Below are 15,131 nucleotides of genomic sequence, written 5' to 3'. Positions count from 1 at the left end.
GCAAGTTATTTTAGAGATATCAAGGACAATTAAACATCTTAGACGTTTACTCTCTGTGGCTTTTGTTTTAATGATGTGTAGTTCTTATACTACTAAATACAGTTCATTTATTACCAAACTTACAATTCTCCTTCTTTCACACTTAGAAGAAAAGCCTGACAAAGTAGTTTGTCTCTGACAACAATACTTAAGATTATTTAGGCACTAAACACAATTGGTATTACCTTTTGCCTCAGAACAGACACCCAAAAATCCATCATCAGTCAGCACCTTAAACAGTGGTCTGACTCCATAGGTATCTCTTGCCAGAAACACTTTTCTGTTTGCAGTGTCCAGGAGGATGAAAGCAAATACACCATCTAGCATGGATGCTGTTTGTTCTATTCCTCCTCTGTTGTAAAGATGAAGGATAACCTCACCATCCACTAATGTTTGATATTCAAATCCAAACTGCTTCTGCAACTAAAAAAAATATAAAGAAAAACATGAATAAGCATTTGTAAACACTGACTGCTTATCAATTGAAAAAACGCCACCACTCATGTAGTTGTTTAATCAAAAAAAATATTTTTTTTGTAAAATCACAGTTCAAGAGTTATATAAACATTTCCACCAAAGAAGGAAATTACACTTTTGTGTTCAAAATACTATCCAGGATCACCTCTCAGACAACGTAGATTGACTCTGTAGTCATAAGCAATTCATGTTTTCAGGGATACATTTCTATCTGAGGATGTCAAACTGCAAACCCAGGACCCTGGTCTTCAGAAGAACTAGCCTCCCCATCTCCCACAGACAAAGGGCAGAAGGAGGCAGGCATTGCTTCTGAAAAACCAACTCAAAACAGGACCAGAAACAGAGACATCATTTACTGTAGTCTCAAATAACTCCATGCCACTTTCTTATCTGATAATGATATTTACGTAAGCCCCCCCCAAACACATAGACACTGGTTTCTGCAGAGCAAAGCACTTCAGAAATAAACTTTGGTTTACTTATGCAGTCACTGCAACTCCTCAGGGTTTTTTTTTGTATGCACAGAGAATTTCCTTCCGCCTAATCCTCCTCCATTCCTCAAACTAACCTTTTCACTCTGCCTGTGCAGATGGAGTGGGGGAGGAAGAAATTAGCTGTCAGACTTAAGTCAGACCAAATATTCTTCATGTTCTTGTGGTACTACACTTTAAAGTCCTTTCAATATCTACCAGAGAGACGGAAAGAGGGAGTTTCAATAAAACACTAAAAAGCCAAGAAACCCCACAAAACCAATGCTTTAGCATTTTAACTTAACTTCTTTGGTTATAATTGTTATTTCTGGGGCAAAGTCTTGGATCAAATTGAGTCAATATTAAAATAACTAAGTCATTGCCCTAAACAGGATGCCTGTTTCACCAATGATGCTTTCCTAGGTAGGTTTCAGCCACAAGCTTGAAAGAAAAGTCTCTTTATAAAGAAAGAGGGTGTATAATGTAGTGAGAACAACTGAACAAATTCCTGCTGATGGCAATGCAAGTTTCGTATAATTAAATTCCCCTTAGAATTATGCATGTAGCACAATTGAAAGTAATTGTTATTGCTGTGAACAGCAGAAAAAGCATGATGCAAAACATAGCAAGTATTACAGACTGTTGGTAAAATACATTTCACATGTACTGCAGGGCAAAGTATACCTTAACTTTCAAACAGCCAGATACTTGAAGTTTGGGGGAAAAGAAAAAAAATCTCCTACCTATTCAGTCAAATTCCCAATGACATTACTGATGTCACTGACACCACTGACAGCAGCCTGACTCTGACTTAAAAAGTGATGTTAGAAGTACTAAAACATCTGAGATTATTCATACATTTTTGATACTACCACGCTTAGTTTATGATTCGTTTTAAGCATTCAGTTTCAGCATGATTCAGAAACAGTCACAGCTGTAAGCTGCTTTATACGCCAAATTTGCATGATCTGAATCACTTCCCTTCCAAGTAACACAGATGGGATGGACATCTCAGTGCAGGGACTGAGGCACGCAGAGGATGTTCAGCAGCAGTATCACACCCATCAGGGACATTCACTTTGGGAAGTAAGTACAGAGTTGCTGCTTGTTTTGTGCCCAAGAGACTTAGGTGGCTCTCAAAAACCCCACAAAGCATCTGTCCTAAGCTGCAGACACCTAAGGACTTTGGCGGCATACTGGAAACATCTCCCTAGAACTTGTTGCTTTACAGAAATACATAAGCATGCATGCTATACATTAATATGTGACATATGCCATCTAGATTGATATGCAGAAATAAAAATGCAATACCCAACAGCTTGGGGAACAACTCAAAATAACTGAAGAGCAAGACAGTCTAAAAGCATTTGCATTATAAAGAGAGAAGGGGAGAAAGAGGGTTGGAATTCCCCTCTCCAAGAGAAAAGAAGAATGCATCTTTATTTTAAACTGATCAAACCTGAAGATACAAATACTTATTGCCCTTCTTGTTAATTAAAACGTGATTTTTCAGTATTAAAGACCAAGTATGTTAATAATTAAGCCACCACAGATTCACAGCTCATTGAGATCATTTATTTCATTTTAAATACTAGTCATTTGATAACTTTTAGGGTTTTTTCTGCTATTTTAATCCACCATGTTTTAAACATTTTCTGAATATCCACTGGTTTTGAAATTTAAAAAGAAAAAAAAAGCCGTATGATCCATACAATGCTTACCTGTTTGAAATTGTAGATTTCTCCATTGTAACACAGCCACAGATACGGGAATTTCTTCACCCGGATAGGCTGCATACCATATAGCTGATCGACAACCGCAAGGCGGTGGAAACCAAAACAGCAGTTGGTGAATCCATTGACGTTCTCAAAACGAAATGCATCAGGACCTCTGTGTGCTATCTTCATGGCACTTAGACACTGGACTGAAAGGCATTCATCGCTCCCAAAGAGGGCCCAGATACCGCACATTGTGAGGCTGCTGATCTACCTGAAAGCGGAGAATCTGTTCAGTAAAGACATGAACATTGTAAGCAAGAGCTGACACCTAGAAAACACAGGTAACAAATGTAGGCTACTAATACCTTAACTGTCAAGAGGCCTCCTCAAGCAAGCAGCAGACTTTACTAACACAAGGTAAAACCCAGTTTGCCCAGAATATGATAAGCAACCTTTGGCCAGCAAGACATTAGGCTGAAGTTTACCTTCAGGTAAACACCAAGGCTGTCTATGATTTTTTTATACAGCACAAATAGAACAAATCATTACTGAGCATTGGGTATGATCTGTTGAAGTAACATCATCTCAGCAGAAATGTTAACAGTCCTTACAGTTTGCGGCCTTTCAGTATATAAAGGGGGAGAGGCTTTTTACCATGGCCTGTAGTGACAGGACAAGGGGCACTGGTTTCGAAGTGAAAGACGGCAGGTTTAGACTGGGCTTCCCTAGCCCAACGGCAGGCCCAGATGAGAAAGGCGTGGAGGGATCAGTGCCATGCTCCCCTTGGCATGCCTCTTCCAGCCCGGTGTCCCTGGGGATAGAGGCCTTGTAACTCTCTGAAGCCTAACAGTGGAGGTGGGCTGACGCTGGGGTCCCCATCACTTGGCCTGTAGGTCCCCAGCCTCAGCCCCCGCTGCCGTTGGGGTTCAGCCAGCCACAGCTCCAGGGACACGTGGCTGGAAAAGACACTCCAAAGGAGCACGGCACTGCGCCAACACTGCTCCCTCCACACCCTTCTCACCTGGACAAGCGATGGCGCTGGGGAGCTCAGCCCCAGCACATGGAGCTGGGCTTTCCCACCAGCTGGGGCGGCTTCCGGGTATTCCGCGGTCCCCGGGCCTCTTCTAACAGGCTATCGCAGGCACCCGGGGCACTTTCCCTCCGCACACGCCCGCTGCCCCCCAGGCCTGCACCGGTGCAGCGCACCCGGGGCCCGCCGCCCCCTCGGTCACCACTCGGGGCAGGATGCTGAGGTGCCGCATGGCAGCGGGAAACAGGCCGGGTACTGCGGCTGGCTCCCGGCGCGGCAGCGCTCGGCCCGTAAGCCCGGCGGCGCCCCCCGGTCAACCCCGCTCGGCGCAGCCCGGCGGCCCAGAAGCCGCCGCCCGCTCTGATGCCTTACCCCGTCCTGGCCGCCGGCACAGGGAAAGCTGCCGTTCTCGCCGCGGCGGGTGATGAAGAAGGCGGCCCCCGTCGGTGCCGGCTCCTCCCCTGCCGCCGGCTGCTGTTGAAACCCGTCGTAAAGTTTCATCATGCGCCTTTGCGCCTCACCGATCGGTGCCGGCCGGGCCCTGTCCTAGCACGCCGGGCAGGCATCGCGGCCTTTCCCTGCGGCCCCGGCTCGGGGAGCCCCAGGGCAGGGTAAGAGCCGAGTCGCAGGCCAAGAAATCCGGGGTCTGCCACCTCGCTGGACGGCTGTGAAGAAAAGCATGCACCACTGGGCATTGCTGGGCTCGCTAGGCTTAACGTGGGCAACTTGCAGCCATCAGAAGTCCTGGCCCTGCAAATCTACCCCGCGTTGCACCTTGTATCGTGTAAAGTGAAGAGAGCTCGGACACCCGCGTGTGGTTGCCTTGAAGCTGCTTTATTTGGTTTGGGAGAGAGAGTGCTTGCAAAACTTACACCTTTAGAAGTGCTTACTGAGGACTTAAGGTTTTGCTGTGCAAAACTTGGTTTGGAATAGTAGATGCTATGGGTAAAAAGGGATTTTGGTGCCTAACTGAATTTCATTATTGGACAGTTTTGTCTTTTTGCCTTTGAGAGTGCTGAAGTAAATGAAATTCAAGTCTGAAGACTAGGATGGGAAGTGCTAAATATAAACCTTAATTCTCCACACATACTTCAAGAGAGTCATTAGTAGTAATTTGCATGTAGTGCACTTTCATAGCTAGCTTTAGTGGACTTAGTGTAAAACTGCAGTGCTGTGCGTAAAATTCTTCAGGTTGTGCAGACTGTCAGCAATAAGTGTGGTCTGTGCGTAGAATTGTAAAAGGATCTTTAAGAAGCCGTTAAAATGATATTTTTAGGCCTTAGAAAGAAAAATGTGTTGAAGTGTCCTATGTGTGAGAAGTAGGCTCCAGTGCTGATCAGGAATAGATGTCGGAGGCTTCTGTTCAACACAGCTTCGCCTGAACACAGGACAGGCCTTAGCAGCGAGAAGGCTTTGGGCAGCCTGTGGGTGCCATGTGTACAGTCCTCAAAGCCGTGCGCTGCCCGGAAAAGCGGAGTGAAAGTGCATGCAATGGCACACTGAGTTGCCGCTCACAGAATAATAGTGGTTGTGCAGGGCAACGCCTTATATCTTGCTTTTTTTCCAGAGATCTAAATGTCACAAACTCTGCATTTTGAAAAACTACAAGAAATAACAGACAAATGTTGTATTAACCTAGGTTGTGGGGTTGGTTTTGGTTTTTGGGGGGTTGGGTTTGGTTTTTTTTTGGTTGGTTGGGGTTTTTTTTGCCAGAGACTTCTGTAAACAGCTTTTCTTTACATCTTTACTTCTTTTCTCTGCAGATGGAAAAGATTTTTTGATGAGTCTGCTTAGGCTTAAGTTATGTCTGGACATTTTCATTTCATGAGCAATTCCTGGTTCATAACTAGATCTCATACAGCGCTTTATGATAGTAAGTCACAAACCATTTCGTAAAATAAGAATCTTTTCATGGAGAAACTGAAGCAGGGAGGGTGAGAAACAGCTTGCAGGAAGTGGCAAGTACAGCCAGGGAAGAGCTAAACCTCTTAAGTGCTCATTAATGTCTGCACCCTTAGGGCACACTGCTGGGTAACAGCCACGTATTTATCCTCCCCATTACTACCCACTTTTAAAAACTGAGAACTGCTGCATTTTACTATGTCTTGCATGCTTAATCATCTATTTTAATGGAGTTGATCGTGTTATAGATGGGACTAATGGCAGAAATACCACACGCTATCTGTTTAAAAAACATTGGCAATGTTGCTTTTTGGTAGTTACAGTAGTGCAGGTAATAACTGATATGTCCCTGTCCTTTTCTAGCCTTTTCTCTATTATTGCCAAGTAGCCCATTACAGTCCCTTTACATTGTGTCATTCTTCAATGTCCAAAATTTTCTTTCAGCACACAGTACTAGGCGTAGTTACACCTCAGTCTCACAGCTCTTTTTCAGTCATCTTCCCTCTCAGTTTTCTCCTTCCTGCAGACACTATCATGTGTAAGTTTCTCCAAAGCCATTTCTTTGCCACTATACTCCTCTAAAGCTGATTTTTCCCCCCCTCCATTTTTGTTGAGAGAAATTTAAATTGATGCTGGCTGGGTGGAGAGAACAGGCTTGAATGTAAATATCAGGTGCCACGAGTAGCTAAGAGACTTTCTACCTTGTTGTATCATCTGTTTAGTGATTGAGACTAACCATCTGGCCACAGGTTAAAACCATTTAAGAATGGCTGAAAAACACTGTAAGAAAGTTCCTGATTGATTAATTAATTAAGTACTTGGATTAGTTTTGTTTCTAATCATCTGAAATGAAAGGCTAAGAAGTTTCTCTGAAGGCAACAGGTAAAATGGATAAATGACATGTCAGACAACAGGGAAATGAGTACAATGTAGAATGAACTGTTGCAGCTGCATGACTGTTTACACTGAGCTGGTCACTGTCAGCTCAACTGTCAGTTCAGCATTGCTCATAACTGAAGCCTGTGCTCCTCATTTTTTCCCACTAAAGATGAATACCTTTGGTGGCCCCACATCCGATGGACGCAGCAACATGCCTGGAAGACTGGAAATGTGTGAGTTCTGTGAGATCCGTGAAATCTGTTTGGAGAGGAGGCAGAACTGAGGGGAAAGTGGAAAAGTCAGAGGCTGTGATTAAGAGAGACATACAGTGAAGGTCTTTTGCTTTCACAGGGATGACTAACAAATTAACAACCTGTAACACCTGGAGGTTTTACAGGGAGTAGCCTCCTGAAGGTATTCCTCATGATTTCTGGCTTTTTGCATGAGAGAACATGATTCAGCTGGTTTTGTGATGATGGCTCTCCCAGCTCTCTGTTTCAATCCTTTGCTCTCACTGGAGCTGTGGAGGAAAACAAGATCTGAAGTAGAAAACAATGCCCAGACTCAGATATTAGAGAAGGACTTTCCCTTTTCTGTCAGCAACAAATGCACATAGTCTGCAGTTTCTCAGACAGGAATTGAACACCCTTTGTTGATGGTGAAGGTTGCCACAAGTGGGTTCATGGGCCATGTTGTTATGATGGACAGGACTGTAAAACATCAGAAATTCTATTGATGTGCCTCAGCTCAGCCTTGCACCAGCCCTTTGCATGGCAATTGCTAGTGAGTAGCTGTGGAACACAGGCATTCTGTGCCCCACCAGACCATCTACATAGTCATGGACTGTTAAAGATGCTTCATCACCAACAATTTAAGACATAATAAGGATAATGCTGAAGCACTTTCTCTTTTTGAAAAAGGGGAGATTTTGGCTGTGGGAAGGAGAGGGATGGATCTTGTCTACACCCTCATGACTCCCTTTGCATCCAGTATCCATTTTTAGCTTGGGCCAACTACTTTCCATCTGGTCTTGAACACATCCTGAATTGCAATAGCAATACTTCTCCAATCCTAACTTGTATAGTAATGAAGCCATGGGAATAGGCGGCTTCAAGTTTCCAGATGCCTCAAACTCCTTTTCTCGTCTCCCAGTGACTGAATGTTCGTGATGTCAGTTGGGCACAGATCACCAAGAATCCTGTATTTTCCAGCCTGAATTTTTTCCTTTATCTATTTGCTGCACAGAACTTTGCCACGTATTGTCAGAGGCCCCGACTGAATGAGATATGCTACTATTGATTTGTTTGTTTTGTCAGCATCTACAAATTAATTTGGTGTTGAAGTCTATGTACAATGCATTATGCGTTTACATCTTCTGTTCCTCAATGCACACTAATAAGAATCTTGGGGCAGGGAGTTAGTGTGCAGCTTCATTTCTGCCAGGAAACAGTGACTTTAGACAGACATTGCTCTATGATCCAGCATTGTAGCCACAACAGAAAATCAAGTGGCAAACGGCAAATGCTCTTTCTGGAAGCAGCCTAGTGTGTGTATATATATATATATATATAGGATACACGTACATTTACCAGGCAATAGTTGTAGTGCCAGGTGTTCTTTTAATATGTGTGACATCTGAAACATATGGTTATATGTCAGGGATACATGTATGTAGACAACAAAGATCTTTTCCTATTTTGGTTTTCCTTCTCCAGGAACATAGTAACGCGATGTGCTATTAAAGTTTGAGTGCTTGCACTCGAGATCTCAGGCAGAACCATACTTGCATCCCTGTATCTGATTGGGGGGAAAAAAAGTGAAAAGAGAACCTGTGAAATGCAAAAGGTATTTGGAGATCTGTAGCTTGAAGCAAGGTAGGCTCCCATTTGTATCACTTGGTCTGCCTTTTACTCAGTGGGACTGCACCACATGCCAGTGAGCTTTCAGCTTGCAGCTTTTAAAGAACTTATCGACCTAACAGAGCTGTTTGTTCCTATAATTTTGAATATTTTTCTTTTTTTTAATCTCTGATCTTTTCTATTCCTTTGGAAGCCATTTAAAGGACGTGCAGACTACTTGCCTCTCCTCCAGACAAAATCCTCTCTCTCGTGGTATAAAAAGTAGTTGTCTCTCCCACTGGGAGTTCCTATTGCTATAGTGTCTCCTATTTAATCTCTTTTCTTTTCTTTTTGCTTAATTATGTTAAGCTTCAAAACAAATAAGACTTGCTCTAACCTTGGAGTTAGAGGTCACAGCACTGAAATGTTAAAATCTTTTCTAGAGCCCAGGCATTCAGAACTTCAGTAAAGTACTAGGAAGGCATGTCTAGTGCAGCAGCGAGAGAGAACACAAAGTAAGGCTATTTGTTATTGCCTCACAAAAGACTAAGCATTTTGCACTACTGCCGCATCCTTTTTTTAACATCCCAGCGCTTCCATTATCCCCGGTGTTTCTTAGCACAGACGAGAAAGGGTTGTTGAAAGAGCCGTTGGCCATACAGTGCATGTTGCAGGCATGGCATATGGCATACCAATGGCTCTATTGTCGGTAGGCCCAAGACCACAGAGGAATGAAACATTGCTGACTTTAACTGAATAGTGGTCTTGGCTAATGAGAAGGAATTCAGTGTAATTTATTCTGTCATCCTGGGGGAGGGAGGCAGGCGGTGGGAAACAGACCACTAAACTATTACATATGCTTTTTTAACCACTTGCAGAATACGAAAGAAAAATGTGCTGTCTGATATTGATTCTATAACGTAAAGTGGAATAGTTCTCTAGAGTTTTTAGAGCCATAATGGTAGAACTAATTTAAATTCTGGTTCTTTTTCATACAGTAAGAAAGATTAGGTGTCAGCTGAATTAGCATTTAAACTAACCGTTGTAGTCAATACAGCAGGATTAACTGCAAATTACAATCTTCAGTTCACTTTTTCATTGTAATTTGCCCATTGTGAGATTTTGCCCTGTTCAATAGATGTTTTGTTTAATACAAACAAGATCTTTTTCATCTAGAATACAGCTAAATTCTGGTGTAAGAGACATGGTTAGCTGGTATAAAGCTGTAACAGCTAAATCCATGCTTGGAACATAGAGACTTAAAATAAGTTGGAATGTATTTTTCAGCTGGAATAACTGGGTATAATTCTAATAAAGTTATTTTGACACACAGCAGTTGTGCTGCTTTAGTCTTTTAAAGCACTGTATTTAATTTTTGTGATTTGTGTCTGGAAGATATTAAAAATGTCCAGTGAAATATGCTTAAATGCACATATATGCTCTTGTAAATACAATTAAGAACAGTAGAGGAAGAATAACAACAATTATTGAACACTGCCCGAGGATTTTTTTTTTGGTAACAAATTTAGATGCTTTTTGGTTTGTAAAAGACTGAGAAACTATTCTAAAACATGACTGCAGGTGCTCTTTCCCATCACTAGGTCGAGCTGTTACCTCAAGATGAGAAACCATCACCCTGCTAGTATTGTTGCTACCAGAAATAGGGGTGTAGAACAAATGCAACAAAGGTCTGCAATGAAATAACTAGACTGGCAAATATAACACTTTGCAGTGTGGAAGATAAACAACTGCATTATCACATACACTAAGCCAATTATTTTCTGTAACAGAAAATAAATTTAATAGTGAAAACATTTTTTGTGTTTTCTCATAGAAGTACACAGTAAAGTAGAGCTCGCTTCATAGTATGTTTTGGCATCTTACTAATTCTGTTAAATCAAGCAGTATCGAACCCCTCAAATGATTGCCCTGTTTCTTCATTATAGCTACTCACTCTGCTTTTCTTCCTAGGAATTAATTCTGAATTCTGTACAGAGGTAAACTTCTATTGTTACTGCTGTCATATAAACAGTAAAATGGAATGTCTCCTCTCCCCCCTATTCTTCCCTAGCTAGAAACTCTAACAGACTTTGTAAAAATAGCTTTGTCTCTTTACATATAAAGAGAATTCTTCCTGATTAGAAAAAGAAAACAAAAAAGAGAAGAAAACCAATTCTAAAGGAACTAAAAATGCAGTAGCAATTCAAAAGGATTAAAAGAATTAAACAATTAATGATTGCAAAGTAGAAGAAAAGTTAGTTCTGCATTCTAATTCTTACTGGAAAAAACCTCATCTCTTATCACAGATGCCAGATGATAAGGTTTTTCTACTAATTTAACAGGATAATTGTCAATATTAATTCCAACATTTTTATTAAGCTTTTTTATCCCCAAAGAAACATGAGACAACTAAAATCTTCACCCTCACAGAAATACAGTTATACAAGAGCAATACTTTATGGCAGCATTACTTTGAATCTCATTTTAGCTGACAACAATCCCCTGAACCTCTTTGCTTTTGACAGAAACAGGTACAAGATAAGCAAACAAAAGAATGTATCCATAAGCACTGGCTATGCCTCAAGCTGTTCTGAAATGCATGTCTTTTATTAGAGATCTTACTACTAGAGAAATTATTATTATTGTAGGATTTGACAGAGAAAATATTTGCACTTGTTCTGGCTAACTTTTAAGTTGCACAGGTATGTAAAATAAACGGAAATATACTTATCTATACAGAAATATATCAGTAACAAGAATAAAGAGGGATGTATTTTTCTTAAGTGCTTAAGTAGGTTTTACGAGGCCATTTCTATATATAAATCAGGGCCAGAAAGTAAATTCAATTATGGGAAGCTGGCTAATTAGTAGCACACTCATCGGTGTGATTTATGTTCATGCCAAGTAGCATTCCTTGAGAAAATCTCTGGGCAGGGTTTACAGAGTAACGCTTGCCAAGAGCTATTTCTAAAGAACAGTATGGACAAGATTGAGGTTTCAGTGTATCCACAGTGCAGCCCTCCAAGGGAATCCCAGCAGACTTCCTGACCTGTCAGTGCTCCTGCATCCATTCCCCCCACAGCCCATAGCACCAAAAATGAGTGTTGTTTTCTCAGTTTTGTGATGGGAAAATGTCATTCTGGTGGGCTGCAACACAGCCCTCAACTTACTTTGAACTGAAAAATGGTAAAATAATTGCATCAAAGGATGGTCCCTGGCACTGTTTCATCCATAGAAATATGGACATAGATCTGAGCATTCTGAAGCAGGCTTTGGGGCAGGTCTGTAAGCAAGTTAGAAACGTTGTGGGAAGTGGTTCTCTTACAAAATTTCCAGAATGACAGCTTATTAAATTTTGTCTGCTATTTCCAATCAAAATACAAAGACATTTAATATTCTTTAATTTCAGTAATGAACAAAACCCCTTTACTTCAAATTGTTTTGAAGTGTTTTTTAAAATATTACAATTTTAGCAAGATCCAGTGATTAATTCCTTATTCTGACACTCAAAATGTATCACTCAAGTTTTTGGCACACATGGAATACTAATCTGTAAGTTCACAATGGCTTGTTTTAAGTCAGTTATTTGTCGCAAGCAGATCTGGTTAACACAAATAGCAATGTAGAGATTGTACATTGTTTAAATGCAGACAGTACTTCTAACTTCACCGATCAGTAATGTGTATTATTACATAGCAATTCCACTATTGTTTGTGGAAGAAATATAGTGAGTAAAGTTCCGTATCATAACAGGATGTCAGACTTTCAGCCAACTGGTATTAAGAGTAAAAGGAAGGTTCAGCAATATGCTCCAGCACAGAGAACCCTCTTACTTCTTTACTACATTATAATCCGCTTCATCTGACACAGTAATCAAACAGATTACAGTAAATAAGGTAAGTTAGTTTTACAGCTCTGTAAATGGTTCTGACTGTTCCAGGACACCACAGCACCAAATTAGTGTATCCTGTGGGCAAAGGTGTGGAGGTAAATTGAAACTCTGTTCACATTCCAAAAGGCCTTTATTCTGCTCTAGGAATTCGGGTAGGCATGGGTAATACTTGTTCTTGATCTGGTCCAGTGTGCCTGCAACTACACTTTGTGGGTTCACAAGTTGACACAGAAAGGGTAACAGGTTCTTTAGAGAAGAATGGCTTCACTGAATCTGAATGGTCAAGTTAGTAGAATTTTTTATAATATTAAGCAAATAAGGCACCACATTTAATATGGTTGTCTGTCTGACCAAATAGGAGTGAACAGAGAACACAAAAGTAGCTTTCAGTCAAAATATATGGGAATTACTCATTAATATATATTTTCATGAACTTGCTGATGATCCATAAAAGCAATGCCATAAACAGAGTCAAGGTAAGACCGTTTATAATTGACCAACATGTTAAGAAAACAAAATAGTTATCCATGGAAGTATGTAGAACTTGAGCTGGTAAAGCTGGTTTCCTTGTCAGCCATTAGCATGTAGAAAGCTACTTACAGAAGGAAATCACAGTGTCACCACAGATATTTCTTAGATATCCAATTAAATATTAAAATGTTATGTATGTAGACAATGACTTGCCAAATTGCACAGCCTCACAACAGCTGCAGCATTTTGCACCTTAACTTTGTGTCAGCTTTCTTATTTAGAAACCTGGATTCTCGGACTCCTGTGCATGGAAGCGAAGAGAGTTGAGAGAAGTAGCTGATCTGTGAGTGGGCTTTATGGTAGGTACATACTCTGGAGTGCTATCCAGAGGGCTTATGGGTGAAGATGCCCAGCCAGGTAGCTCATGAAGACCTACTTAGTGATGAGTAAAGGGATTAAGGGCCTGCTACCCTGCTTTTGCCCTGTACCTTTTGGAAGCATGCAGGAAACAGTCTTTATGTTGAATATGGCTAGCCCTCCTAGGTAGGGAAAGATCTCATTCTTTTGCGTATACTGACATGAAAACCAAAGTGATTTATTTCCTTTTAAATTAAATTATTAAAAATTTAATTTCCCTCTCAATTGTTCCCAGCCACACATTCCAGAATGTAAGTGAATTCAATTGCCATATTACCAGTGTGTCCCCCATCACTGCTGGGCTTTTGCAGCAGCAGAGGAGAGGCTCCCATAGAAGTAGCACTTTTACATAGAAAGGGACTGTGATCAAGCAGATCTGCACGCAAGAGAGCGCACCAGGCCTACTCCTCCTTCCCGACCCAGAGCAAGAGAATGGCTTTTCCCTCTACGTAGCCACCCAGAGGCTGTTTGTCATGCAAAGCAGCACTGCACAGCACAAGGTATGGAAGTGTTTGCTAACATTGCACACACAGGGCAGCCCCTCGGAGGGGCACGTTCCCTTGCTCTGAACCGCCAGAGACTGCTCATCTATCCCTAAGTTAAAAAAAAACCCACACCCAATCCTGCTTGTATGGGCAGTATGTAAATGTCTCCGTAAAATGTTAAACGGACATTAGAATATGGCCAAACCAGTCACATTTGTTAAAGCAAACTTTGTATACACCAATATTAATAGGCAAGCCATGATCGACTTTTGTTAAATTACAGTACATTCCACCTTCTCTCCCTTTGAAATCTTCCTTTCAAACTAGCCTAACAAAGAGTGACAAGGCTCAATGAATGTGTCTGTATGAAAAAGTGCAGCCCTTCATACATACATACACACACATATGTGATGTACATGGGCCCACAGTCCTCGACAACAGAACACCCATGATGCAAGACCAGGCTTTAAAATTTGCCAAGCAAAATGAAGTCTCCCATTCAACTCAATCATAGTGTATTATCTGTAATAGAAGACATTTTTAAAACTTCATTTAATCTATTTTAGAATTTTAAGGGATGCCCTGGACATGGGCAGACAGAACTCCTATCAAAATTTGCAGGGGGGGATAAGAAGACACCTCTATTTTTTCAGTAGCCTTTGCAATTTCCATTGTCTTTGTTATTGTTTATAGTTGAATTTCTTAATGCCAAACACTCAAACTTCCCCCCTACAACAAGCATGCTTACCTCACTTCTGCCCTTTCTTCTACGATGACACTTGCTCAAGGAGATACCATTCACCGAGTTGCTTGTAATTTGTATTCTAAAGGGGCAGCAAACTGTGGGATAGAGCACAAATGAGAAACTATGATCTGGAGCCATGTGGGACATGAGAGCTTCTTAAACCAGTACAAAAGCCAGGATCTCCTGAATGACCAATCATCCAGAGAAAAAGAACTAAAAATAGAGGATGAAAGAGCACATCCCTGAGGGGGTAGTTTTAGAGAGAGGGGATGCAGAAAGCAAACACATAGATCTATTACCATGAAGAGGCAAAGCTATGGTTTGGACTGAACCCCTGGACAGGCTGCAGGAAGGACTAAGAATCATGGGGAGGTAGGAGATCTAGTGAGACATCAAGAGCAGTCTGTGCATTGACCTCCATTTACAGAAACACTGGTGGCCCTCAGCACGGACCAGTTCTTGTTTGCATGTACATACACCCTAGTCCTTTTTATTAAAAAAAAATAAAACCTCTACTTGTTAACTGCAGACATCCATTAACTACTCACTGTTTGCAAAATGCTATCCTTAGGTTACATTGTAATGTAAAACACCTTTTAAATCTATAATCCCTCTTCATATTTAATAGATTTTTCCGAAGGAAAGATATCAAGAGAGAAACGTCACAGATGTTAAAAAGGTAGGCAGCATTAGCACAGAGAGATAAGGAACGATTTCAGAGGGCTCAGTTACCTAGCAACGTCCCTTGCAGTTGCCTAATGGTATTTT

The 15,131-nt window shown here is 41.2% G+C and overlaps 1 protein-coding gene across 7 annotated transcripts in view; it reads right to left on the bottom strand.

Moving 5' to 3' along the window:
- Nucleotides 1-15,131, bottom strand: part of ASNS (asparagine synthetase (glutamine-hydrolyzing)) — a 29,069-nt gene that overhangs the window by 13,471 nt on the left and 467 nt on the right. For 2 of the 7 annotated variants that reach the window (XM_054815019.1, XM_054815016.1), the window contains exons 2-5: nt 14,367-14,458; nt 4,107-4,399; nt 2,708-2,975; nt 225-462 (exon numbers count right to left, since the gene is read on the bottom strand). In XM_054815019.1, coding sequence (XP_054670994.1) covers nt 225-462; nt 2,708-2,956 — 487 coding nt within the window. In that variant the 5' untranslated portion in view covers nt 2,957-2,975; nt 4,107-4,399; nt 14,367-14,458. Of the gene's footprint in view, nt 1-224; nt 463-2,707; nt 2,991-3,358; nt 3,481-4,106; nt 5,344-14,366; nt 14,459-15,131 lie in introns of those variants that run through there. The other 5 variants (XM_054815017.1, XM_054815015.1, XM_054815014.1 and 2 more) reach the window with 5 other exon arrangements.

Source organism: Grus americana, chromosome 2 (genome assembly GCF_028858705.1).
Source record: "Grus americana isolate bGruAme1 chromosome 2, bGruAme1.mat, whole genome shotgun sequence".
In the NCBI taxonomy this organism is placed as follows: Eukaryota; Metazoa; Chordata; class Aves; order Gruiformes; family Gruidae; genus Grus; species Grus americana.
The sequence above is the reverse complement of the archived record's forward strand: the minus strand, read 5'-3'. Positions and strand labels throughout refer to the sequence as shown.